The sequence below is a fragment of the Cetorhinus maximus genome, chromosome 18, assembly GCF_964194155.1.
Source record: "Cetorhinus maximus chromosome 18, sCetMax3.hap1.1, whole genome shotgun sequence".
In the NCBI taxonomy this organism is placed as follows: domain Eukaryota; kingdom Metazoa; phylum Chordata; class Chondrichthyes; order Lamniformes; family Cetorhinidae; genus Cetorhinus; species Cetorhinus maximus.
The window spans coordinates 8,401,194-8,427,947 of record NC_135896.1 but is presented as its reverse complement, the minus strand read 5'-3'; the positions used below and the strand labels follow the sequence as shown (position 1 = coordinate 8,427,947).

The window sequence follows — 26,754 nt, the reverse complement described above, 5'->3', positions numbered from 1 at the left end:
GCCAACAATGTACCTAATTCATTTTGAATTGACATTGGGATGGAATCTGATACCCTGTATTCAATCACAGAGAAAATACACAATTAAATATTTATATTCATAGTTTCCAATACCTTGTCTTTTCAATTTCCATGCTATACAATGATGTGAGGAATCAAAGGGGAAGATTCTGTAGGAGAAATGCACTGAAGTAATTGACAAAGAATTGGAAAAACCAAGTTAATCAGCCAAGGCAGTTGGGGGTAGGTTGCACTTTCAGATTTGTTTGACACAGGCCATCAGTTTGATCTAATGTTTGTTAGAAACATTCTAACAAAAACACATCCATAAACAAATCTCAAGCTTCTACTGTATTTTCAATCTGTCACGAAATATTAACTAAATAGAACAAATTGTAATGGTAGCATAAAAAGATCCAATCTGTGTAAAAATGTTAAACAGCTGGCAACTATTAATAGGCTGAAGTCCAATTTTCACCTTTAAACGTATCCACAAAATTGGGTGCCATTTCATACACTTCCTGCTACCGCAGCAAAAATGTGAATCGTAAATTAAGTTCCAACGCTTCTCACAAAGCCAAATATCTTTTTCGTAATATAATCATCATTCCATCCTTTGGGAAAATAATACTCAATAGGGTAGTAAAAGCAGAGTCAATAGTACATTTCAAAAGGGAATTAGATATATACTAAGTTTGTAGGGCTGTGTAACTAATTGGATAGTGACTACTCTTTCAAAGAGTCAGCACAGGCATGATGGCCAAATAACTCCCTTCCATGCTATAAGATTCTATGATTCACTTCAAGTGTAGTAATTTACACTACTCACTATACATGTAGTCTATCCTCCAAATAAAAACAGGATCCTCAGTACAAGGGAAAAGCATACACAGAAATATTTTTAAAAGTTATAACGCAGAGTCAAGCAAAAGCAAAATACTGCAGAAGCTGGAAATCTGAAATAAAAGCAGAAAATGCTGGAAATACTCAGCAGGCCTTGCAGCTTTTGTAGAGGGAGAAACCGAGCTAATGTTTCAGATCAATGACCTTTCATCAAAACAACTCTAATGAAAGGTTTGCCATTGCAATGTTGCTCATCTCATTCTCAGCCACTTCAGGATTCACTTCCTCTCTGATATCTTTACTTATATCCGACACTTAATAAAGATTAGTTGCCAGTGCTTATGATCCACAGCAGGTGGCGGCAGGGACTTGCCAGGTGTCCGGAGCTCGGAGGACTGCTGGAGGCTAGAAATTTGCTGAGTCGGAGTCAGATGACAAGCCTCTGGACTCGGTCATGTCAGTTGCTGGAGCTGCAAAGGCAAGCTCAGGAACATCAGGAAGGGAAGCCCGCTGCACTCATCAGATTGGAGGAGCCAGCTGCCTTCACTCGATGGTGGCGATGGTGCCTTGGCATCTCGGCACTAAGGTCAACACTGGTAGGATGGTGGTTGCCATGGAGACTTTGGCCCAGGATGTCACTCCTGCACTGCCATGTGGGCTTAACTCCATCACTGATGCCATAGTTGGCCTCCAATAGCGTGTACACGAGAGGGGTGCCAGGCAATTCGATCTCACTCCAGCTACCTCTGCTCCTCAAGGAGTCAGCCCCTCGGGCACCCGTAGGGCAGAGGATCAGCAGGTGTACACCTCAGGGTCATCCATCCAGGTAAGTCCGGGAGTGTTCTGCCCATTCGCATCCCCTCTTACTGTGACCTCAGCAACTCCAGCTCCACAGGCCTAGGGGGGTGCCACTGCCATACAGCAGGACCCTGAAAGCGGGCCGGGGCCCTCTAGGTCTCGGCCCTCCAGAGGACACCCACCAAGGTCATCACGGGCAGGGCACTGAAGTCAGCAGGCTTCCTCCACCTCCACTCTGGATGTCTGAGGAGCACCAGGACGTAACGGCAAGGTTAGAAAAGTTAAGGAGAATTAGTTGCACAGCCTTGGGCATGGGTGTTAATCACTTGTACATACTGTTCACTATTGTCAAGAAACTCCCAAGCATGTCTCCCTGCTTATGGCTCCTTGTTCTGATGAGCAGTATTCACGTCACTCACATATGAAACCTTTCTGCACAAGATAAAGGCGGGTGTCACAGTCCAGCGCCTTTTCTCTGTGCTTTGTGCAGCCTTCAGACCAAAGTGATGGTCCGGCCTCTCGCTCCCTGGAAACCTTACCGATGCCTACACCTCGATGGTGCTGGTTATCGCTGCCAGAATGTAGTGAGCAGGCGTCACAGAGTTCCGTCATTCTCTCTGTATGCTCTCAGCACCTTTAAGGAGGGGCTGGCCCCCATCTCTTCAGCATCTGTGACCAGTGATGCTGTGTTCCTGAAGGGTTCAGGTGCTGAAGGCAGATAAAGGATCAGATGCTTCTAAAGTTTTGTGGCTGCGCCTCTATGATACGACCCTGATCACAGAGCGCAAGCGAGTTGCCCTCAGCCAGACAGGAGTCAGACATTCTCAGAGGCTGTGTGAAGATTTACGGAGTGTCCTCACTGCATGTCATCATCACCCTCCTGCAATTGAGTGACTATTAGGGCCTCCACTGCGAATCCATGACAGGGGCATTCTCACAGAGGGTATGCACAATGCCATAAGCCAAACTGGAGTCAAACGTTCACAGATGCAATATGAGAAACTGTGGGGTCTCCTCACTGCAGGTCGTCATCATCCTCCACAAATCTAGCAGCTATGAGAGCCTCCCAAATAGGCATGCCACATCTAGCCAGTAAGAGGGCCTCATTCCTGTCATCGTCGCCTTCGAGGACCTCCTCACCCTCTTCCCCATCGGCGTCCTCCTCATCGGAGGAGACCTCCATCTCCTCCATCTCCTCCTCAGCCAGCTCCTCTCTCCGTTACAACCTGGCGCTGCATATGACAACGATGCATGACACCCTCTGTGGATTGTATTGCAGGCCAGTCCAGGAACTAGAATCTCATTTTCAGCATCCCGATGGTCTGCTCCAACAAGTTGACTTGCAACATGAGCCTCAATATGCCTTCACTCTCCTGCAGTCTGAGGCCGCTGCACTGGTGTCATCAGCCACAGCCTCCGTGGGTAGCCCTTGTCCCCAAGAAGCCATCCCTGCAGCTTCTGTGGACCCTGGAAGACTTCCGGGATCTGTGACCGACTGAGGATGAGGAGTCATGCACACTCCCTGGAAATCGTGCGCAGACGTGCAGGATGCATTTCCGGTGGTCGCACACCAGCTGCACATTCAGCGAATGGAATCCCTTGCAGTTGATGTAATTGACTACGTGTTGCAACGGAGACCTGAGTAAGTGCAGTCGATCACACCCTGCACCTGTAGGAAACCCAAGATTTGGCCGTGCTCAATCGCACTTGCATCCTGGCTGCCCGGGGCCCGGGTAAAAAGCACAAAGTTGTGTGCTCTCGCAAAAATGGCATCTGTAACCTCATGGATGCATTTGTGGGTGGAGGCTTGCGAGATCCCACTGAGGTCACCTGTGCAGCCCTGAAAGGAGCCGCTGACGTAGGAATTGAGCGCTGCAGTCACTTTCACGGCCACTGACAGTGGATGCCCTCCACGCCCACGTGGCGCCAAATCTTGCAGCAGGTGGCAGATGTGATCAACCAGTTCCCTAGACATGCATGGTCATCGGTAACACTGGTTCTCGGTCATCTGCAGGAATGAAAAGCGGCGTCTATTGACCCTGGGTGTTGCTAGGTGCTGATCAGCAACGGCTCACTGTGGCTCTTTGGCAGCGTGTGGGAGAGCTCCAGTCGCCCCTTCTTCCAGAGGGTGCTGTTCCTCCCTCTGCAGAAGCCTCAGGAGCCAGGAGCTTCAGTCACTCTCTCCTCTGTCATATTCGCTCTCTGTAGACCATCAGATACACAGCTAATTCACCAGGCACCATGCTCCTGATGTACTCCTCCTGCAGGATGAAAGTAAGAGACATGTGGGTTAGCCCCTGGTTAAGTCTGAAGGCACTTTAACACTTCTCGAAGAGTGCTGGCCAACGCTTGGATGGCCAGAGATTAGTGCGCTGCATGGCTGCCCAAGACCCCACCCACCTCTGCTCCACTCCACCCGACCAATAGGCTGCAGCGTTGCCCACTGGACTGCATGCTGTGCTCTCAGCTCAGGTGCAAGCATTCTCCTAATGCGCACTGCAAGGCAGCACTTTTAGCATGAACCGTCAGGAAGGTTGGTCCAAACCGGTATGCTGATATTGCAAGGGGCTGTGAGCACCTCCACCAGTGACTACTCCATGGCCAGCTTTAGCAAGGAGATTGTACAATGTGTGCAGTCGTACAACTGTTCTGCAGTCCACTAAAATGCTCATGATGTTGCAGTCTATGCCGGGGGAGTGAAAAGCTCTGGAGTATTTGGTGACACTTTGAAGCCTCTGCGTTGCTTGAGTGGGCAGATAAACTAGAAGCCCGACTCCAATCATATCAATGGCTGTGCTTGAACTGTCTCAGGTATGGTCATTTTATATAAGGTGTTACTAATGCGTGACTCCTTGCCTCGCCCACCCTGAATGCTTGTGTGCTATATTCAACCAGGAGGCAGCCCTTGCCCCCCCACCCCCACAAGTCACCTCAACAGCAGGTCTGCCCTTGCACCACCCCCCTCCCAAGTGCACAAGTCACCTCAACTGCAAGACAGCCCTCAACACCACCCCCCAAAGCACCACAAGCTTGAAGTCCAACAGGCGACCCTGGCAAGCGCTGCTTTACTGTGTACTCACCTCCAAGTTCCTCTCAAAGTGCAGCCCACCTAAATGCATGCCTTTTATATGCTGTTGCGAAACAAATCGGTGTGCTTTCCTGCCAATGTGGATGGACGATCCAGTTTGCAGGGGGAGGGAGGATCCGGGCAGGCTGGCCTTATAATGATATGCAGATGTCTTACAATGAGGTTCCCAGTGCCTGATGGCGGCAAACGCGGCCTGCCATTGGCGGGCTGAGCGGACAATTGCAAACTGGTTTCACGCCATCACGAAACTGATCGCGCCATATTGTCCGCTCACGCCATCGAACACACCCAACACCAGCAGACACAGAAAATCCTGGCCTTAGTCATACTATTGACGGTCTGTTCTGTTTATTGTTGACTACATCACAATTGTTAGAGACTAGACAGAGTGGGAGAAAAGAAGAGCTACTTCAGAAAAATTACTGAACCAAAGGATAATCAACAAATACTGTCATTAACCAAGGGCATTTCAGCACTGGGTTACTTAAATAGTGTACGTAAATTCAGCACAGTCACATTGCCTGACTCAGTAATTCATTCAAGCCAGGTTCCTTAATGAGGTCATCAGCATTCAACGTTTACGGGAATATTCAACCGGAATTTTTTTTAAAAGTGTTAAAATGAATTAGAACTCTATATAGTTGTCAATATCCATTATGACGTTGTCACTCGGTATTTTTTAGCATATTGGTATTAATATGCTACAGAAAACGGTATTTAAGTACCACTACTTTAAACGGTACTTTAATGTTGTTCATTACACTTGTGCAGTACTCATAATTCATTGCAAATTGGTTTTGCTACCAGTGATATACTATAACCACCAGGAATGCATCCCAGTGTTATACAGTTCAAAATGCCTCCCAAGACAGAAATCAAGTTTTGAAAGATAGAAATATAATTTTTGAGCATTCAGTGTTTTACTCAGTGCAAATGGAAATAACCTGAAAACAGCCTTATGCTCCAGCAAGATTCTAGGAACATCATACTGCCCTTCAGGAAGCTCCAATGTCCCACTAAGCTTCTACCTGTTGAATGCCCTTCCTCCACCCAACTCCCAAACATTAAACAAAGAATACCAATGGGTTTCTAAAATTAAGTCTCTTGGACCGCCAAGCCAACCAACCACCAATGGAAACCAATGTTAATAGGTTAATATCCCCTATGGCTAAAAGAGGACCTTAGTTTTCCAGGTTTTGATGAAGAGTCATACGGACTCAAAACGTTAACTCTGTCTTCCTCTCCACAGATGCTGTCCGACCTGCTGAGTTTTTCCAGCAATCTTTGTTTTAGTTTTCCAGGTGTTTATTGAAAGGCCCGTTTTTTCATATGCTTCAGAGGAGCTGTCAACAATGACCTGGTGCTCAGTTTCTGAGTGAGCGCACACACAAGCTGCACCTGCATGCTGAAGCTCAATGACTGAGGTGGGAGCAGTTTTGGTTTGAAGGTGGTGTGGTTGAACAGGCTCCTGTCTATTCTGTAGATTATTCCCACACCTGTGGGAAATTTGCTGGAGGTGAGGTGCAGTGCTGTAGCGAGGAAAATGAAGAGGAGAGTTGGTGCAATGACACAGCCTTGTTTGACCCCAGTTTTCACTGTTAGGCTTTGTGCTGGTTCAATTGGTGAGGGTCACTACATTCATGTCATGTGGAATAGGTAGAGGATGGTGACAAATTTCTGAGGGCAGCCAAATTTGAGCAGGATATTCCATAAGCCTTTGCAGTTGACAGAGTCAAAGGCTTTCATAAGATCGAAAAGGCCATGTACAGCTGGTGCTGTTATTTGCACTTTTCTTGAATCCGTTGCACAGTGAAGATCTTGTCTATGGTGCCTCTCAATGGGCGAAAACTGCACTGCGATTCTGGAAGGAGTTCCTTAGACGCTAGGAGAAGACAGTTGAGGAGGATCCTTGCAATCAGACTTGTCTCCCTTCTTGAATATAGTCATGATCACAAGGTCTATGAAATCCCCCGGCATGCTCCCTTCTTCACAGATGAGAGATACAAGGTTGTGCAGCTGTACCAGGAGTGTACTTACACTCTGTTCCAGAATTTCAGCAGGAATTTAATCTGCTCCAGGGGCTTTGTTATTTTTCAGCTGTTGAATGGCTTTTTCAATTTCGTTTTGGAGCGAGATAATGCCAAAATCGAGCTGGACAGGGTATCGGGCATGGAGTTAATGGCATTTGAGTTGAAGACAGAGTTTTGGCTGAGGAATTCTTCAAAGTGTTCTTTCCAGCAACCACTAACTGCTTCCCTGTCCTCAATGAGCTCCCCTCCATGTCTGGCTCTCAGTGGGGCGGGCCCATGTGTGCTAGGGCCATAGATCATTTTGACAGCGCTGAAGAAACCACACATGTTCTTGGTGTGCACAAGTTTTTGGATTTCCCGAGCTCTTTCTACTTGCCATTTTGCTCTTTATGTAGCGGGTTCTAGGCTGTAGAGACATCCGTAGAATGACACCATGAAGAAGTTTGCTGTCCACGAAAGCTTTGCCCTTATGCTCGATTAGGTCCTGAATCATTTTTGTCAAAACGGTCCTTATGTTTTCTGGTAGAGAGACCAAGGACTTCTTCTCAGGTCCTTGTTATGGTGGCCTTTAGGGTCAACCAGGCACTATGGACGCACTGTAGCTCCTGGTGGTTTGGGGTTGAGACATTGGCAGTGAGGCACTGACTGAGAAGAGCGTCCTTGGTAGAATCTTTGAGGTCTTCGATATTAATTTTCTTGCAGCATTGCTTCTGTTGACTCCGTTGTTTTGGGGGCCAGGTTGATGGAGATAATGGGTTGAACAAGGCAGTGATTAACCTAGCAGTCATCAGTACCTGTCTTGGCACAGGTGACGTGGACATCTCTGTGGTCCCTTGCTCAAATTATCACATTGTCAAGCAGGCGTCAGTGCTTGGACCTCAGATGTTGCCATTAGGTCTTGTGCTTGCCTCAATGTCGGAACCGGGTGTTGGTTATGACAAGGTCAGGTTCTAGACATTTCTTCAGGATGGGGACTCCTTTAGAGCTTGTTTTCCCTTCTACTTCCTCGCCTATCACACCCTTCCAGAGATACGCAACCTTCTGGATTCTGGTGTTGAAATCTCCAAGGAGGATAGGTTTGTCACCTACTTTGACTCAGATTGCTCAAGGTCGGTGTAGAATCCCTCCTTGGCCTTGTCTGTTGCCTCAAGTGTAGGAGCGTATGCGCTGATGACAGCGGCATGCTGATACCTCATTAGGATGAGTCAGACAGTCATAAGGTTTATCCTGCAGGGGAAGTCGCTGAGATACCAGACAAGCTTATTTTTGATGGCGAAGTCCATCCAGTGGAGGAATCATTCCTCCTCTGGAAAGCCCTTCTAGAAAAAGGTGCACCCGCTGCATTGCTCCTTCAGTTGGCCTTCTCCCACAAGTCATGTCTCACTTAGGGCAGCAATGACGATGTCAAGACACCCAAGTTCCCTGCAATGATGCAGTACGGCACTCAGGTTGCCACTGTTGGGGTTGTCTTTGAGGGTTCTGACATTCCAGGTCACAAACTTCATTTTGATGAATAGAACATGCCTGTGGTGATTTTTGTTAACATGGGATGGTCATTGCACACCAACTATCACATGGTCTCGGCAGAGCTGGGCTTTGGCCCAATGGCAAGGGCTTATTATTTTATAATCAATAGCTGAAAGTGTTCAAAGAAAGATGAAAAAATACCTCCTTTTAGCACCCTCACACTTTTTCTCCAGTTTTGCTGGAAGTAGTGGCCAGGAGATTAATCTTAAATTTTTGGAGATTCTAGGGCAACGATGAAGTTTTGGCAAGCCTATTTCACACTTGAACTCTCCCCAATACCTCTCTCCACAAAGCCCCCATTGGGCAATCTTGTAGCTTAAAAAACTGGCTCATTTAATATAACAAAAAAGCATGGCTACCAATGCAGAATAATTCAGTCCAAATACAACTGTGTATGTGTGTGTATGTGTGTGTGTGTGTGTGTGCGTGCGTGCGTGCGTGTCTCTCTCCTCCTCTCTCTCTCGAGATCACAGTTTAATGTATTGTGTTCTCATTGCTGTCCTAACTTATAAAAAATTTATCAAGCTAAATTGCCAAAAACATACAGTAGCTGTGCTGTGAAGTACTGTAGTTATTCAGTGACTAATACTGTACATTTATATAAAACTACAGGACTTCAAAATACCCCTAAGCGCTTTATAACTCAGTTACCTCCTACCAATTATTATAACGTATTCCATATTGGTTTATACATTTTTTTCATATATTGTGCACTCTCAGCAATAGATTTCTGGTTCAGCAACACAACTCTCAGTAGGGAGAAAATGCATACAACAATTTGAGCACTGTTTACAGATCATTAACAAAGCTCTTAATGCACCATTTTACAAAGGTTAAATGATTGAAGCTGGGTACAAGCAGTGTACAAGCTCTGCATTTGACTAAAAATTAGTCTCTCAAATTCATGCATTTTGATTCAATTATTTTTAAATGCAAGGTGAAGAATGCTCAGGGCAAATATAAAACACTTCAGTTTAAGCACCAAACTCCTCTAGGTACAGAGTAAAAAAACATTCCAATTCATCCAATGTGGATTAGGCCCACCCTCATAACAGATTGTATGTGCATCTTTTTGGGATAAGGCATAATAAGTGCAGATTTCTAAACACCTATTTATGGTCTATGGAGTGAGAAAGTGGTTTTAGTTGAAGGTTGTTATCCTTGGTGACCTAAAGGTCAGAGTGGTGCTGTTATTTACATACGAACATATGAAATAGGGACAGAAGTAGACCATTTGGCCTGTTCAGCCTGTTCTGCCATTCAATAATATCATGGCTGATCTGTTTGTATTTCCAGTTCCACATTCCCATCGACCCCCACTAACCAGTGATTCCCTTGCCTAACAAGAATCTATCTACCTTCATCTTAAGAATATTCAATGACCCCCGCTTCCAACGCCTTCTGAGGCAGAGAGTTCCAAAGTTGCACAACCCTCAGGGAAAAAAATTCTCCTCATCTCTGTCCTAAAAGGGTGACCCCTAATTTTAAAACAGTGCCCCTAGTTCTGGACTCACCACAACAAGAAACATAATTTCCATGTCCACCTTGTCAAGATCATTCAGGATCTTATATACTTCAATCAAGTCACCCCACACTCTTCTGAAATCCAGTGGAAGCAAGCCCAGTCTGTCCAACCTTTCATCCTAAGACAACCCGCTCATTCCATGTATCAACTAGTAAACCTCCTCTGAACTGTATCCAACGCATTTACATACTTCCTTAAATAAGGACGCCAAAACTGCACAAAGTATTCGAGGTGCAGTCTCACAAGTATCCTGTAAAACTGAAGCATAACATCCTTACTTTTATGTTCAATTCGTCCCATAATAAAGGATAGCATTCCATTAGCCTTCTTAATTATTGCTGTACCTACACACTAACTTTTTGTGACTCATGCACTAGAACATCTAGATCCCTCTGCACCTCAGAATTCTGCAGCCGTTCTCTGTTTAAGTAATAATCTACTTTCTTATTCTTCCTGCCGAAGTGAATAAATTCACATTTTCCCACATAAGACTCCATCTGCCAGATTTTTGCCCACTCACTCAACCTATCTATATCCGTCTGCAACATCCTTATGTCCTCTTCACAACATGCTTTCCTACCTATCTTTGCATCATCTGCAAATGTAGCTACCTTCGCTCCTTTCATCTAAGTCATTGATGTAAATTGCAAAAAGTGGAGGCCCCAGCACAGTCCTCCTGTGGGACTCCACTCGTCACATCCTGACAATCGGAAATAGATCCATTTATGTGTTCTCATGGTTTTCTGCCAGCTAACCAATCTTCTATCCAGGCTAATATGTTACCCCCTACACAATGAGCTTTCATTCTCTGCAATAACCTTTCATGTGGCACCTTATCAAGTGCCTTCGGGAAATCCAAGTACAGTACATCTCTAGGCTCCCCTTTATCCACAGCGCATGTTACTCCTTCAAAGAACTCTAATAAATTGGTTAAACATGATTTCTCTTTCACAAAACCATGTTGACTCCTCCCAATTACCTCGCGTTTTTCCAGGTGCCCAGCCATAACCTCCTTAATGATCGACTCTAACACCTTCCCCACAACAGAGGCCAAGCTTACTGGCCTATAGTTTCCTGTTTGCTGCCTCCCTCCCTTCTTGAACAGATATTTGCTACTTTCCAGTCTCATGGAACCTTTCCAGAATCGAGCGAACTTTGGAAAATTAACACCTACACATCAACGACCTCATTAGCCACCTCTTTTAAGACCCTAGCATGAAGTCCATTGGGGCCATGAGACTTGTCAGCCCGCACCTCCATCAGTTTGCTCAGTACCGCTTCCCTAGTGATTGTAATTTCACCAAATTCATCTCTCCCTTCCACCTTCTGATTTACAGATATTACTGGAATGCTTTTTGAATCCTCTATAGTGAAGACAGAAGCAAAATATTTGTTCATTTCATCTGCCATTTCCTTATTATCTACTATTAACTCCCCACTGTCACTCTCTAAAGGACCAACACTCATTTTATTTACTCTTTTCCTTTTTAAATATCTTTAGAAACTCTTGCTATCCATTTTTAAATTTGACACTATTCGCTTACCTCAGGAATTTAGCTTTGAATTCAGTCAAACTGTTGAGACAAATAAAAACCTCTGGTATGCTCCTAGCATTCCATATTTTGATTGGGACATTAAACTAAGGCCCCTCTGCCCTTTCATGTGGAGGTAAAAACCCAAAAGCACTGCTTGAAAAAAGGGCAGGAGTGCTCTCCCCAGTAGCCTGGACAATATTTATCCCTCAATCAACATCACTAATCGTCATTATCACACTGCTGTTTGTAGGGGCTTGCTGTGTGTGAATTGACTGCAGTGACTATGCTTCAAAAGTCTTTCATTGGCTGTAAGGTGCTTTAGTACATCTTAAAGCAATGAAAGGCACTTTTCTGTGTTTTATGTGGATTTCGCCCGCAGCACAAAGAGGTCCTACAGTTTGGCACAAATGGGTAAATCTTGTTCTGAAGCCATTAAAACAGGTGGTGCAGAAGATACAGAAAATTCACAATGTAAAGAAATTTCTCCTTATTTCCTGAATGGATTTATTCATACAATTTTTAAAATTATGGCCCCCTAGTTTTGGATTCTCCCAAAAATACACACATTCTCTCCACATCTCTACTCTGTGTATCGCATTCATAGTTTTAAAGATCTCTATCAGGTCACCTCGAAGTCTTATTCCTTTTAAAGAAAAAAGATCCAAACGGTTCAACCTTTCCCGATAGCTGTAATCTCCGAATCTCCGAGTTCTGGTATCATCATGTAAATCTTTTCTGCGCTGTGTCCTCTTATAGCATGGAAACCAGAATTGTGCACAGTAGTTATGTGCATCCTGATCATGGCCCAACTCAAGTTCAACATAACTTCATTACTTTTGAACTCTATATCCCTAAAAATAAATACCAGTCCTTTGTTAACATTTTAATTGCTTTGTTAACCTGCAATGCTGCTTTTAATGGCATGCTCATTTTGTGCTTCTACCCATTTAGTTTCATATTTTCTATGGTGAAAATGATGCTTATTAGTTTTTTCCACCAAAGTGTATCATCTCGCACTTATGGGCAGAATTTTACGTTCCGCGGACGGGTGCATGACCAACTCGATTGGGCATAAAATCATGCAAGATAACGTCTGGTGAACATCCCGACATCATCGCGCACTCGCACAATGTTTTGCTCGGCGGGCGCACATGGCAGTCAAAAGCGCGCCCACCAACAATTAAGCGACAATTAAGCACATTAACGGCGCAATTGTAGACAATTTTTCGTGGTCCACCCAGCCTTACAGTTGCTGGACGGCCAATCGGCCAGGCGGCCTTTACATTTCAAATGAAACCTCATCCAAGGGCAGGATAAAATCTCTGTTAGGAAATGAAATAAAAATAAATGTCTGGGGACAGCATTTTTATGAGGTATGCTTTCAGGTGCTTGATTGTGCTGAATGGACAATTTTTTTTGCAGCTTTATGATGCTTTATTTTATTATTTGCAGGTCTGCAGCTCGAGGCAGCTGTCTGCTTTCAGAGGGCTCTCTCACCCGCGCCTGCGGCGATGTCGTCACCCGCCCTTTTCCTGCCCCCAACCCGGCAGCGCTGATCTTTTCAGCGCACGTTTCACGCTAGCTGACGTTAATTGGCCAGCTAGTGTGAAATCATGGTCGGGGGCCCATTTCCTGACCGCTCCTGGGCCCGCCTTTGTTAAAGATTTTTTGCCACTTAGCTGCCCAGTCTCAGTCTGCAAGTTTTCTAGGCTTGTTCTTACTTAGATTCATGCTACTCCATGTTATTCATTATTGAACCAAATCCTATCCAGCACCTTAACCTCTTACCCCACTACTTTAGTATCACTCAGATTACAAGCTAAGTAGGGGCTTGCTGTGTGCAAATTAACTGCAGTGACTATGCTTTAGAAGCGTTTCATTGGCTGTAAAGTGCCTGAGTACATCCAAGGCCATGAAAGGCACTCTTCCATGGTTTATGTTTCTATATAAATGCAAAGTTCTTTTTCAAGTTTGAATATTCTCATAAGGCCCAATGGTCTTGGCCCTCAGTACAGAAAGGTCCTACAGTTTGGGGTGTTTCTTGCACCTAGCGCTGCTGGTCCTGATTACATCCAATTTGGTTAACATAAGGCAGTCAAAGCAGAAATGCTTTGAGCTCAGTGGAATCACTGATCTGGATACTGCAGAAGAAAACTACAATTACACAATGCGCATGCAGACAAGGGTTTTTTTTAAACATGCTATATTTCCGAAATCTTTCTAAAGTTTGTAAGCGAGAGTTGGGCGGTGGGGGGGGGGGGGGTGGGGGGGCGGGGGGGGGAGTCATTTAATTAGCTGGTAGGGTGTCTGGTGGGGGCCCCACTGTCTTCCCTTTCCAGTTACAATTAAGTCCAGGGTGGGAAAGCTTGTGGAGTGCCTTGCTGCCCCACTGCCAATTCAGGCCCGTAAGTAGGCAATTAATGCCCATTTAAGGCAGGTGGGTGCAGAAAACCTGAAAAGCAAACCCCTCCCCCCCCGCGACAAGGGTCCTTGATCCTGGGCAAGGCCCGCCGCTGGCCACTTAAAGCACTTATTACAGCGGGCCTTTCTCAAAGGAGGTGACACGGGGCTCTTGCCAGCGGACACAACCCCAATCACCTGGATTAAATTCCACCCCAGTTATATCACTAAGAATGCTAATTCCTACTTCCACAATACAATATTTGGCATGTACTGTACCAGAATATAATAAACTTAATCATCCCTACATTACAACAGTGGAGTATAAGTACTTCATTAGCTGCAAAGTGCTTTGAGTCATCTGGTGGTCATGAAAGGCACTATATAAATGCAAGTCTTTGTTTCCTTTTGGCGCCACAACCAGAAAACCTATTGAGCACACTGCAGCTGTAAGAATTAGATGCATTCACATGCACTGCCAATACATGTTGTAGAATACAAGTTAAAAACTGCTTCCTTGCTAGGTTCAGAATAACTTCAGTGATCAGGTTCACAGCATGCTAACATTTTCACATCTTTTCTTTCTTGAAATTTTCACACCACAGAGTCTAGAGACACAAATGATAACTTGCAGCAGCAGAGATCGATAACCTCAAGTAAAGGTTGTACCATAAAGGTAATAACAGGGTTGTTATTCCCGAGTGAAGTGTTCAGTATGGTCATGTGACAAATTAAATTCTTTCCCAGGTCCCACTAGCCCTTACACTAATGGGTATACAGAAAGGCTAGAATGTTTTTCTACCTAATGGCTGGAAGATATATCAATTATTATGGCCTGAGTTGGGACATTTGGAGCAAGTTTTGTAAAGTTAACTCAGTAAACAAATATCACGTTTTTTAACTCAAAAGGAAGAGTTACATTATGTCATTGAGGAGCGACAAGTATTGCCCTTTAGGACAACGCACTGACAATTACGTTTTAACTACCAATCATCCAGAGAAATGCACAGGCGGTTCTAGCAACAATAGTAGAATGTAACAATCACCTCTCGTTGCACCAGACAGCATCTAATTCCTACTGATCGAGTAGGGGAGCATGTGGGAGCGAAAGCGAACATGAATGTTAGAGAGAGAGTGCACACAGGAGCAAGTGAAAATGTCTGTGCAGTATGAGAACAAAGGTTAAAATCACATCCTTTCTGGTCTAGAGTTATCATCTAAAAATGACATTGATAATCAGGTTCAGCTTTGTAAAAAACTAAATTCTAAGTCTCCAGAGACAAACCCAGAATAATTGCCTTCTCGTTGCGCTTTTTCAATAATTCAGATGGCAAACTGTGCTACAAACCTGATCAGAATAAGCATACTTTTCATATTTCCATTTTAATTTCATATTTACCTGCAACTATGCAAGTACGAAAAGAGAATTTCATACCAACTGATTAAAATTCTGAAATGCATTCCAAACAATGCAAAGATTTAAAGAAACTCCCCATCACTCATACAGCCTAACTGAGATACCTCAATACGTGCGCAAAGTTGAGATTTCTCCTTCTCCTTTCTCTCAAGCGACCGTTTCAGCTCTTCAGCCTCAGAAAGGACAGCGTTATGGTTTAACTGTGCTCGGAGCTCCAAAATCTGTTTCTCCAGCAATTGCTTCTCATGATCTGACCTCCCAGCCCCTGCAACACAAGAAACTTGATCATTTAGGAAGGGAAAAAACAATGACGGAGCAGGGAAAACCTTTTAGACACCGATGTCCAGATTTCTATACCTCCCAGATTCCAAACTTGTCAAGAACCCAGATTCCAAGAAAACCATTAACCCATCATGAGCAATGTCATGGGAGATCTGTGCATAATAAATTAAACAACTCAATTATGATGATTTAGTAAAGGAATCCCTCAAGATGTGACATCATGGATTAATAATTGAGACACATCAAAACTAGTTATATCATACAATTAGCGAATAGTACACAGCACAGAGGAGGTCATTCATCCCACCGTGCCTGTACTGGCTCTTTCGAAGACCAATCCAATTAATCCCAGTGCCATGCCCAGTAAATTGGCATGTCATAACTTTAAAGATGGACTGCACTCAGTATAGAACTTTCTGGAACTGCCTTTTCTTTTTAAAAATGGACATTAAACGTCTGCTAAGATGACTGCCTTAAAGGTAACTTTTGCAATTTCTGCACAGACTACCTCAAGTCTCTGGAATGGTTCTAATTGATTGACCATGGATGGGGTGTCCCCTTGAATGGACATACCAAGACAAAAAAGATCTGTGGAATTCACACCTTCTATTATTTGTGGACTCATCCAAAACTCAAAATCAATGGTCTGCTAGACTTAATGCCTCTGAGCTTAAAACATAACAAGAACTGTAGAGAAATCAGTCTGCGAACAATAGCTGCAGAGACAGCAGCAGACAAGGAAGCAACAATTTTGCCTTTTAAAACCTGATAGTGCAATATCTTAGTCTCCCAGCCTGTTCCTTTTCAAGTCCACCAGTACAGAAACGTGACCTTCTGGTCAGACGACTACAAGTAACTAACTTTGTGACTTGCTGAACAATTAACTCTTGGAAGGAATCCTGCAATAATCCTGATATACAATTCCAGCTATTTGAATCCACCTACACTACCCTTCAGGGCTGAAATTGCCTTCTTCAATGGGCCTGTAACATATGCTTGTTTCCCAAGATGAGACAAGCAAGTGACTTACGAACTGGTCCTTTGTTTGTAATTGGTGAAAGTGCACTATACCCTGTAGCTATATTCTTCTTGAGTGTGAGAGTGATATAGTGTTAGACTTTTAGGATGAATGCGAGGATAAATAGTCCTCTTTATTTAAACCCACAAAAGCTTGCTGCTGGTTATTCCAATCAGTCCAGGACTAAGAAACACACACATCCTCCTTTTCAAAAAAACACACCGATTGCGGACAGTAAGGGAAGGAAACTGGGGTTTCAATTCTCTCTCATCCTTGTCCGTAACACTGGTTTCCTAGGAATGCAATTAGTACCACTCTCCTGAGATAATCATTAATAAATCCAATAGGAAATTCAGGTTAAACTTCTTTACCCAGGTAAGAATGTGGAACATGTTACCATAAGTAGTTGAGGTGAACAGGATAGATTGATTTAAGCTAGATAAGCACGCAAGGGAGAAAGGAATTGTTGTATGTCCTAATATATTTAGATGATGAGGGTTGGGAGGAAGATCATGTAGAATATAAACCCCAGCATAGACTTGTCAGGACGAATGGCCTATTTCAGTACTACAAATATTTTGTAATACTTCGTATGCTGAAGGTCATGATGAACGTGAGGAAATTATTTTGGAGTGGTGGGAAAGAGTAAAAGTGTCAAGGGAGCGATACGCTCATTCTGGCTGCTTGAGAAGTCATTGAACACCTTTCTACATTGAAGCCAGGTTCTAGGGGTGATGCTGATGCCACTGTCCCTTGTCAGCTGCTAGTTATTGACCCTCAGGCTGCTCCTGAGAGTACTGGGAAATAGACCCTCTCTCCAAGCCCTGACCTTCTCCACTAAGGCATCCAAGGAGGCATCAGGTATTTCTAAGGGCAGCCCTGCTTGCAGTAGTTTGACATCAAAGTCTGAAAACTGCTGATTGCATGAAGAAAGCAGATGGGGCTGCCCACTTCCCAAAGTGATTGGATGGGCAGCTTCTCAATCACGCCAAACTGAGATTACATTACATACATACCCAGGAGTCAAAATCAGCCAGGCCTTATGCTGGTCACAGTATGGAAACTTCCCGCTCACCCTCTCCTCCCCCAATTCTCCCATTCCTGCCCTAGCACATTCCACGTTCTTACCCAAGACTTCCTGCTCGCTCTCCCTCCCATTCCTATCCAGACAATTGTATGGGGGCTTCACGCTCTTCCTGCTCTCCCATTTTGATGGTAGTGTGGGGGCTTCCTGCTCACCACCCCAGCATTAACGCTTTGCCAACAGTGCAGGGATTTCCCACTCAACCTGCTCACCCCTCCCCCAACTATTCCGAGTTATAGAGGCTCTTACAGACTTCCATAGATGCTGCTCAAAAATACACAGCAAGTCAGAAAACAATGTATTCTTATTTATTGTACGGTACAAATATGGATCAGAACACATCCAAGTCAGATTTTTAAAAACCCCAGATCACCAATTAGGAGCTCTTAATGGCCTTTTCTCTTCCTGGACTTAACATGTGGTCTATCAATGAGATGTTAATGAGGCAACAAAGTCCTGCATTCTAAGCAGAATTCCTCCTTTTAACTGCCAGCATACATACCCAGTTACATCTGAAAAAAAGAGTGCTTCAAAGTGCTCAATCTTTGCTGCAGAAGCAAGTATTTTCAAAAATTCAAGTAAAGCATGGAATTCTGTTTACCTCCCCTTCCCCTTCCTTGAGGTAAGCTGCTACAGTGGGGCCCCATCTATTGGCCGAATGGAATGCCCACTTTGTTGTGACCTCCATAACTCTTTTTTAAAACCAAGCAGTCAATCAGCAAATTTAATGCATCACTTTTTATAAAATCAGGGAAGTTTCACCCAGACACAGACAAATAAAACAGAAGTCTGACAACAGCTCAAAAAGCGTTCTGTGACTGAAACAGCTTTTACACCACTCCATCATAAAGGACTTCCTAACCTCAACATCTTACCTCTTCTCTACATCAGGTGAAATCTGATGAAATCAAATGGTAGCTGTCAGCAGGATGATAAATTTCCTGTTACCGTAATAACTTTGAAACCATCCTTGAAACTAGATAGTTATGAAGGAGGGAGGGAAAGAGGCCAAGACTTCAAATTTAGGTTAGCAGAGATTTCAGTGTGGTTAAGTGTGAGAAATGAAGCAAAAATATAAATTCAGGTCAAGTAACAAATGTTAGAAGTGTTGAACAATAGGAAGAAATAGTAAAGACCACAACTTACCTATACCGGAAAGCTAGAAAATCATTCCAAGTAATGATTCTATGGTTCTATATAGCAGCAATAAATTACAATTTTACAGGGAATACAGAAATATGGTTCATTCCAATGGCTGTAAAATGCATTTGAACATTCAGAGGTTGTGAAAGGTGCTATAGAATCTTTGTATTGAAGAGAATTCAAGAAACTAAGGAATGAGTTGATACCTCTGGATATGACAGAATGAAGTAATCTGGCTGAAGTTGAGCGATGGTGAATAATTAAAAACAAGATGTCTGCTTCTTTGGGTAAGAAATGAACCAGAGCTTCCTCTGAGGACACAGCCCACAAGTTGGACACAGAATAACTCCCAGGTATCCTTCCAATCTGATCAGAATTTTGTTTATATTTGTTCTTGGGATGTGGGTATCGTTGACAATGCCAGCATTTATTGCCCATTACTAACTGCTTTCAAGAATGTGCTGGTGAGTGGCCTTCTTGAAACACTGCAGTCCATCTGGTATATGTACACCCAGAGCGTTATTAGGAACAGAGTTCCAGGATTTTGACCCAGTGACAGTGAAGGAACAACAATACAGATTCATGAGGACATACAAATTAGGAGCAGGAGTAGGCCACTCGACCCCTCGAGCCTGCTCTGCCATTCAAGAAGATCATGGCTGATCTGATTTTAACCTCAAACCCACATTCAAGTCAGGACGGTGTGTGGCTTGGAAGGGTACTTGCAGGTGGTAGTGTTCCCATGTGTGCTGCCCTTGTCCTTCCAGGTGGCAGAGTTGCAGGTTTGGAAGGTGTTGCCAAAGGAGCTTAGCAAGTTGTTGTAGTGCATCTTGGAGATGGTACACACTGCTACCACTGTGCATCAGTAGTGGAGGGAGTAAATGTTTACATTGATGAATAGGGTTTCAATCAAGCAGGCAGCTTAGTCCTGGATAGTGTCGAGCTTCCAGAATGTTGTTGGAACTGTACTCATCCAGGCAAGTGACATATATCCCATTCTGCTTTGTACCTTGTAGATGGCGGACAGGCTTTGGGAAGTTAGAACGTGAGCTACACCCTGCAGAATTCCTAGCCTCTGACATGCTCTTGGAGCCACAGTGCTTATAATGGCTAATTCAATTCAGTTTCTAGTCAATAGTAACCCCAGGATGTTGGTAGTGGGAGATTCAATGATGGTAATGTCGTTGAATGTCAAGGGGAGATGGTTAGAATCCCCACTTGTTGGATATGGTTACTGCCTGAGCTTTGTATGGTATGAATGCTACTTGCCAATTATCAACCTAAGACTGACTGTTGTCCAGGATTTGCTGCACATGGGCACAGACCACCTCAACATCTGAGCAGTTTCCAATTGTACTGAACATTGGGCAACATTAGTAAACATCCCCCTGTCCTCATGATAGAGGGAAGGTCATTGATGAAGCAGCTGAAGTTAGTTGGGCCTAGAACACTGCCCTGTGTAACTCCTGCAGCAATATTCTGTGACTGAGATGATTGGCACAACCATCTTCCTTTATGCTAAGCATGCCTCCAACTATTGGAGAGATTTTCCCCCGGTTCCAACCGACTTCAATTTTACTAGGGCTCCTTGATATCAAGGTAGTCACTCTCACCTCGAATTTAAAATGGGCATAAACCAGCATGAAGAATCAAGGCCCAAGGAAATAACTAAAGCCAAATCAGTATGTGTCTTCTTTAAGTGTGAAATTAAAGTTCCAACACATTTCAGCATCATTCATTTACATCAGGCATAGCCAGGTTTAAGAACCTGCAATCAAGAAAGCCTTTCCATTCATAATGTGACACGTTTATGCCATAAAAATGCATTAAAAGAAACAGAACATACGGAGCAAGTCTCAGTGAGGATAAATGCTTCTAAAAAAGCTCAATAAACCACCAGAAACAATGACTTTCAATCCTGCTGACTTTCTTTCCTTTAAGCTAACAGAGGGAGCGGCGAGAGGGTTCGGATGAAGGGAAGCTTAGAAATCCAAAGAGAAAGGTTGAGGTATCGAAATAGTATAGTGACGTGCGTAAAGACAAGCAGAGCAGGACAGGAAGGGACAGACAGTTTAACAAAAAATGTACATCAGCGAATAAGGCCATTGCAGGGAATAAAGTAAAATAAGTGAAATTAAAGATTCTTTATCTGAATGCACAAAGCTTCTGCAATAAGACAGATTAATTAATGGCACAAATAGAGGTAAATGATTTAGATCAAATCGCATTTACAGAAACACGGTTACAAGATGATCAAGGTTGGGAAATAAATATTCCAGTGTGCACAATATTTCGGAAAGATAGGCAGAATGGTAAAGGAGGTGGGATAGCCCTTATAGTAAAGCATGACATAAGGACTTTGGTGAGAAAGGATCTGGACTCCGAAGGTGATGAAATAGAATCAGACTGGGTTGAAATTAGGAATAGTAAGAGTCAGAAAACACCTAGGGGGCCCATAAACTACTTCCATAACAGTAGTTATATCATCAAGCAGAGCATTAAACAAGAAATTATTGGAGTCTGGAACAAAGCAAATGTAATAATTGTAAGGGACTTTAATCTTCATATAGACAGGGACAATTAAATTGGCAAGAATGGTCCAGATGATGAGTTTGTAGTTTGTTTTCATGATAGTTTCTCGGAACTAAAGCTATCTTAGATCTATTTTTGTGTAATGAAGAAGGGTTAATTAGTAATGTCATAGTAAAAGATCCACTGGGAAATAGTGACCATAATGCCATTTAATTCCAGGTTAAGTGACATATTCCAATGACAAAATAAAATCTTAAACTTAAACAAAGCCAATTACATAGATATGAGGGGAGAACTGGCTAAGGTTAATTGGGTAAGTGGACTAAAAGGTATGGAGGTAAATGAACAGTGGGAAACATTTAAACAATTCAAAATGTTCAACAAAAATACATTCCATTGAAGAACAAAAACTCAGCAAGAAGGACCCATCCATGGCTCACTCAGGAAGTTAAGGATAGTATTAGATTAATAGAAGAGACTTACAATGTTGTAAAAAAACAGTCGAAAGATCGGAAGTGTTTTAAAAACCAGCAAAGGGCACCAAAAGTTGATAAAAAGGAAAAAAATAGAATATGAGAGTAAACTAGCCAGAAACATAAAAACTGATTGTAAGAGCTTTTATAAGTATATAAAAAGGAAGAGAGTAGCTAAAGTAAACATTGCTGCATGAGAAACAAAGACACGAGAAATTATCATGGGGAACAAGGAAATGGTAGAGGCATTGAACAAATATTTTGTGTCTGTCTTCACTATAGGGGAAATAGCCTTAAAGGGGGCTTTTTCAAGTTGGCAGGTAGTGAATAGTGGAGTGCCACAAGGATCAGTGCTGGAGCCTCAGCTATTTAAAATCCACATTAATGACTTAGATGAAGAGACAGAGAGTAACGTATCTAAGTTTGATGATGATACCAAACTAGGCAAAAAGGTAAAACAAAAACAGAATTACCTGGAAAAACTCAGCAGGTCTGGCAGCATCGGCGGAGAAGAAAAGAGTTGACGTTTCGAGTCCTCATGACCCTTCAACAGAACTGAGTAATATTAGGAGAGGGGTGAAATATAAGCTGGTTTAAGGTGGGGGGAGAGAAGTGGGGCGGGGAGTGGTCGTAGAGACAAGCAAGCAGTGATAGGAGCAGATACTCAAAATATGTCACAGACATAAGAACAAAGAGGTGTTGAAGGTGGTGATATCTAAACGAATGTGCTAACTAATTAGCACATTCGTTTAGATATCACCACCTTCAACACCTCTTTGTTCTTTTGTCTGTGACATATTTTGATTATCTGCTCCTATCACTGCTTGCTTGTCCCTACGACCACTCCCCGCCCCACTTCTCTCCCCCCACCTTAAACCAGCTTATATTTCACCCCTCTCCTAATATTACTCAGTTCTGTTGAAGGGTCATGAGGACTCGAAACGTCAACTCTTTTCTTCTCCGCCGATGCTGCCAGACCTGCTGAGTTTTTCCAGGTAATTCTGTTTTTGTTTTGGATTTCCAGCAATCGCAGTTTTTTGTTTTTATTTAAGCAGAAAGGTAAGCTGTGGGGAGGACACAGAGGGTGTAAAGAGATATAGACACGTTAGGTGAGTGGGCAACAAGATGGTAGATGGAGTATAATGCAGGGAAGTGAAAAGTTATTCAATTTGGTCATAAGGATAAAAAAAGAATATTTTTTCAAAAAGATAGGAAACTTGTAAGTGTTGATGTTCAAAGAGACTTGGGTGTGCAGGCACAAGAAATGCAGAAAGTTAGCATTCAGCTGCAGCAAGCAATTAGGAAGATAAATAGCGGCATTCCGCAGGGATGGTTCCCTCCAGGACACTCTGGTCCACCCCTCCATCACCCCCCTACACCTCAACCCCTCCCACGGCACCTTCCCATGCAACCGCAGAAGATGCAACACCTGCCCCTTCACTTCCCCTCTCCTCACCATCCAAGGGCCCAAACACTCTTTTCAAGTGAAGCAGTATTTCACTTGCACTTCCCTCAATTTAGTCTACTGCATTCATTGCTCCCAATGCGGTTTCCTCTACAATGGAGAGACCAAACGCAGACTGGGTGACCGCTTTGTGGAACACCTTCGGTCTGTCCACAAGCATTACCCACACCTCCCTGTCGCTTGCCATTTCAACACTCCACCCTGCTCTCATGCCCACATGTCCGTCCTTGGCCTGCTGCATTGTTCCAGTGAAGCTCAATGCAAACTGGAGGAACAGCACCTCATCTTCCGACTAGGCACTTTACAGCCTTCTGGACTGAAAATTGAGTTCAACGATTTTAGATCATGAACTCTCTCCTCCATCCCCACCCCCTTTCTGACCTCCCCCCCCCTTTTTTTCCAATAATTTATATAGATTTTTCTTTTCCCACCTATTTCCATTATTTTTAAATGTATTTCCATCCATTGTTTTATCTCTACCTTTTAGCCTTTTCCGATTCCTTCACCCCACCCCACCCCCACTAGGGCTATCTGTACCTTGCTTGTGCTGCTTTCTACCCTTATTTAGCACATTCCTTAGATAATATCACCACCTTCAACACCTCTTTTTGTCCTTTTGTCTGTGACATCTTTTGGTTATCTCCACCTATCACTGGCTCTACTTGTCCCACCCACCTCATTAAACCAGCTTATATTTCACCTCTCTTCTATTTTTACTTAATTCCATTGAAGGGTCATTCGGACTCGAAACGTTAACTGTGTTCCTCTCCGCAGATGCTGCCAGACTTGCTGAGTTTTTCCAGGTATTTTTGTTTTTGTTTAAGATAAATGGGATGCTGGCCTTTATTACAAGGAGATTGGAGTACAATAATAAAGAAGTCTTGCTACAGTTGTACAGGGTTTTGGTGAGGTCGCATCTGGAGCCCTGTGTGCAGTTTTAGTCTCCACATTTAAGAAAGGATATACTTGCAATAGAGGCGGTGCAGCAAAGGTTCACTAAATTAGTCCCTGGGATGAGGAGGTTGTCCTGTAATGAGAGGCTGAGTAAATTGGGCTTATACTGTCTGGAATTTAGAAGAATAAGAGGTGATCTCATTGAAACCTACAAAATTCTGAAGGGGCTTGATAGGTTAGATGCCAAGAGATCGTTTCCGCTGGCTGGGGAGTCTAAAACACAGGGGCAGTGGCTCAGCATAAGCAGGATAAGGGGACTATCGTTTAGGACTGAGGTGAGGAATAAATTTCTTCACTCAAAGCATTGTGAATCTTTGGTATTATGTACCCCTGAGGGTTGCAGATGTTCCATCGTTGAATACATTTAAGGCTGGTATAGACAGATTTTTGGTCTATCAGGGAGTTAAGGGATATGGTGAGCAGGCAGGAAAATGGAGTTGAAGTCCAAGATCAGCCATGATCATATTTATTTGCGGAGCAGGCTCGAGGGGCCATTTGGCCTGCTCCTGCTCATAGGCTCAGACTCATTGACGTTTACAGCACAGGGGGCCACCATTTGGCCCATCGTGCCTGTGCTGATCAACAAAAATCTGACAACACTAATCCCATTTTCCAGCGCTTGGCCCATAGCCCTGGCAGCTATGGCAACGCAAGTGAATATCTAAATACTTCTTAAATGTTACAGGAGTTTCTGACTCAACCACCCTTTCAGGTAGTGAGTTCCAGACTCCCAACACCCTCTGGGTGAAAAAATTTCTCCTCAACTCCCCTCTTAGCCTTCTACCTCTTACCTTAAATATATGCTACTGGTTATTGATCCCTCTAATGGAAAAAATGCCTTCCTACCTACCCTATCTATGCCCCTCATAATCTTATACACCTCTATCAGGTCCCCTCTCAACCTTCGCTGCTCCAAAAGAAAACCCCAGCCTATCCAATCTTTCCTCATAGCTCAAACCCTCCAGCCCAGGCAGCATCCTGGTAAATCTCCTCTGTACCCTCTCCAGTGCAATCACATCCTTCCTATAATGTGGTGACCAGAACTGCACACACTACTCCTGTTGTGGCCTAACCAGTGTTTTCTACAGTTCCAGCATAACCTCCCTGCTCTTGTATTCTATGCTTCGGCTAATAAAGGCAAGTATCCCATATGCCTTCTTAACCACCTTATCTACCCACCCTGCTTCCTTCAGGGATCTGTGGATGTGCACACCAAGGCCCCTCTAATTTTCAGCACTTTCCAGGGTCCTACCATTCATAGTTTAATCCCTTGCCTTGTTAGCCCTCCCCAAGTGCATTACCTCACACTTTTCCGGGTTGAATTCCATTTGCCTCTGCTCTGCCCACCTGACCAGTCCACTGATATCCTCCTGCAGTTTACAGCTATTCTCCTCACTATTTACCACCTTACCAATTTCCGTGTCAATCCACGAACTTCTTTATCATACCCCCTATGTTTAAGTCCAAATCATTTATGTACACCACAAACAGCAAGGGCCCCAGCATCGAGCCTTGCAGAACCCCACTGGAAGCAGACTTCCAGTCACAGAAACATCCCTCTACCATTACCCTCTGTTTCCTGCCTCTCAGCCAATTTTGGATCCAATATGCCACTTTGCCTTGGGTCCCAAGGGCTCTTACTTTCTTGACCAGTTTGCCACGAGGGACCTTATCAAAAGCCTCGCTAAAGTCCATGTAGACCACATCAAATGCATTACCCTCATCAACACTCCAGGTTGCCTCCTGAAAAAATTCAATCGACTTTGTCAAACACAACCTTCCCTTAACAAATCCATGCTGGCTATCCCCAATTAATCCGTGTCTCCCCAAGTGCAGATATATTCCTTCTAGTAACTTCACCACCACTGAGGTTAGACTGACTGGCCTGTAATTTCCTGGTCTTTTTCTTTCCTTCCTCCCTTTTTTAATGATGGGACAACGTTAGCAATCCTCCAGTCCTCTGGCACCTCACCTGTGGCCAGGGAGGATTTGAAAATTACTGCCAGGGCCCCTGATATCTCTTCCCTTGCCTCCCTCAGCAGCCTGGGATACATCTCATCTGGGCCTGCGGATTTATCCACTTTTAAGGCCGCTAAACCCGCTAGTACCGCCTCTCTCTCTGTTAATTTCCTCTAATATTTCACAGTCCTCCAACCTGATGTCTATACCTGCGTTGTCCTTTTCCATTGTGAAGACCGATGCAAAGTATTCATTGAGGACTGTACCCACGTCTTCCGGGTCCACACACAGATTAACTTTACGGTCCCTAATTGGCCATACTCTTTCCCTAGTTATTCTCTTGATCTTTATATATTTTTTAAAAACCCACTGAGTTTTCCTTTATTCTACCCACAAATGCTTTCTCGTGCACTCTTTTAGCTTTCCTAATTTCTTTTTTTTAAGGTCCCCCCTGCACTTTTATACTCCTCTAGGGACTCTGCTGCGTTGAACCCTCAGTATCTGCTGTAAGCTTCTCTTTTTTTCTTAATCCTAACCTTTATCCCCCTTGACATCTAGGGTTCTCTGGACTTGGTCCCCCACTTTGCTCCGATTTATGTTCTTGTGTTCTAACATGTGCCTGCAATGTGCTCCCTCCACCCTAAATAAATGCAAGTGGAGGACATGAGTGTTGTTGGGGTTG

General features: G+C 43.8%; 1 protein-coding gene across 3 annotated transcripts in view; it reads right to left on the bottom strand.

The window, feature by feature from the left end:
- cep128 (centrosomal protein 128) overlaps window positions 1-26,754 on the bottom strand; it is a 326,023-nt gene that overhangs the window by 229,601 nt on the left and 69,668 nt on the right. For all 3 annotated transcript variants that reach the window (XM_078562064.1, XM_078562065.1, XM_078562066.1), the window contains exon 12: window positions 15,267-15,427. In XM_078562064.1, coding sequence (XP_078418190.1) covers window positions 15,267-15,427 — 161 coding nt within the window. The remainder of the gene's footprint in view (window positions 1-15,266; window positions 15,428-26,754) is intronic.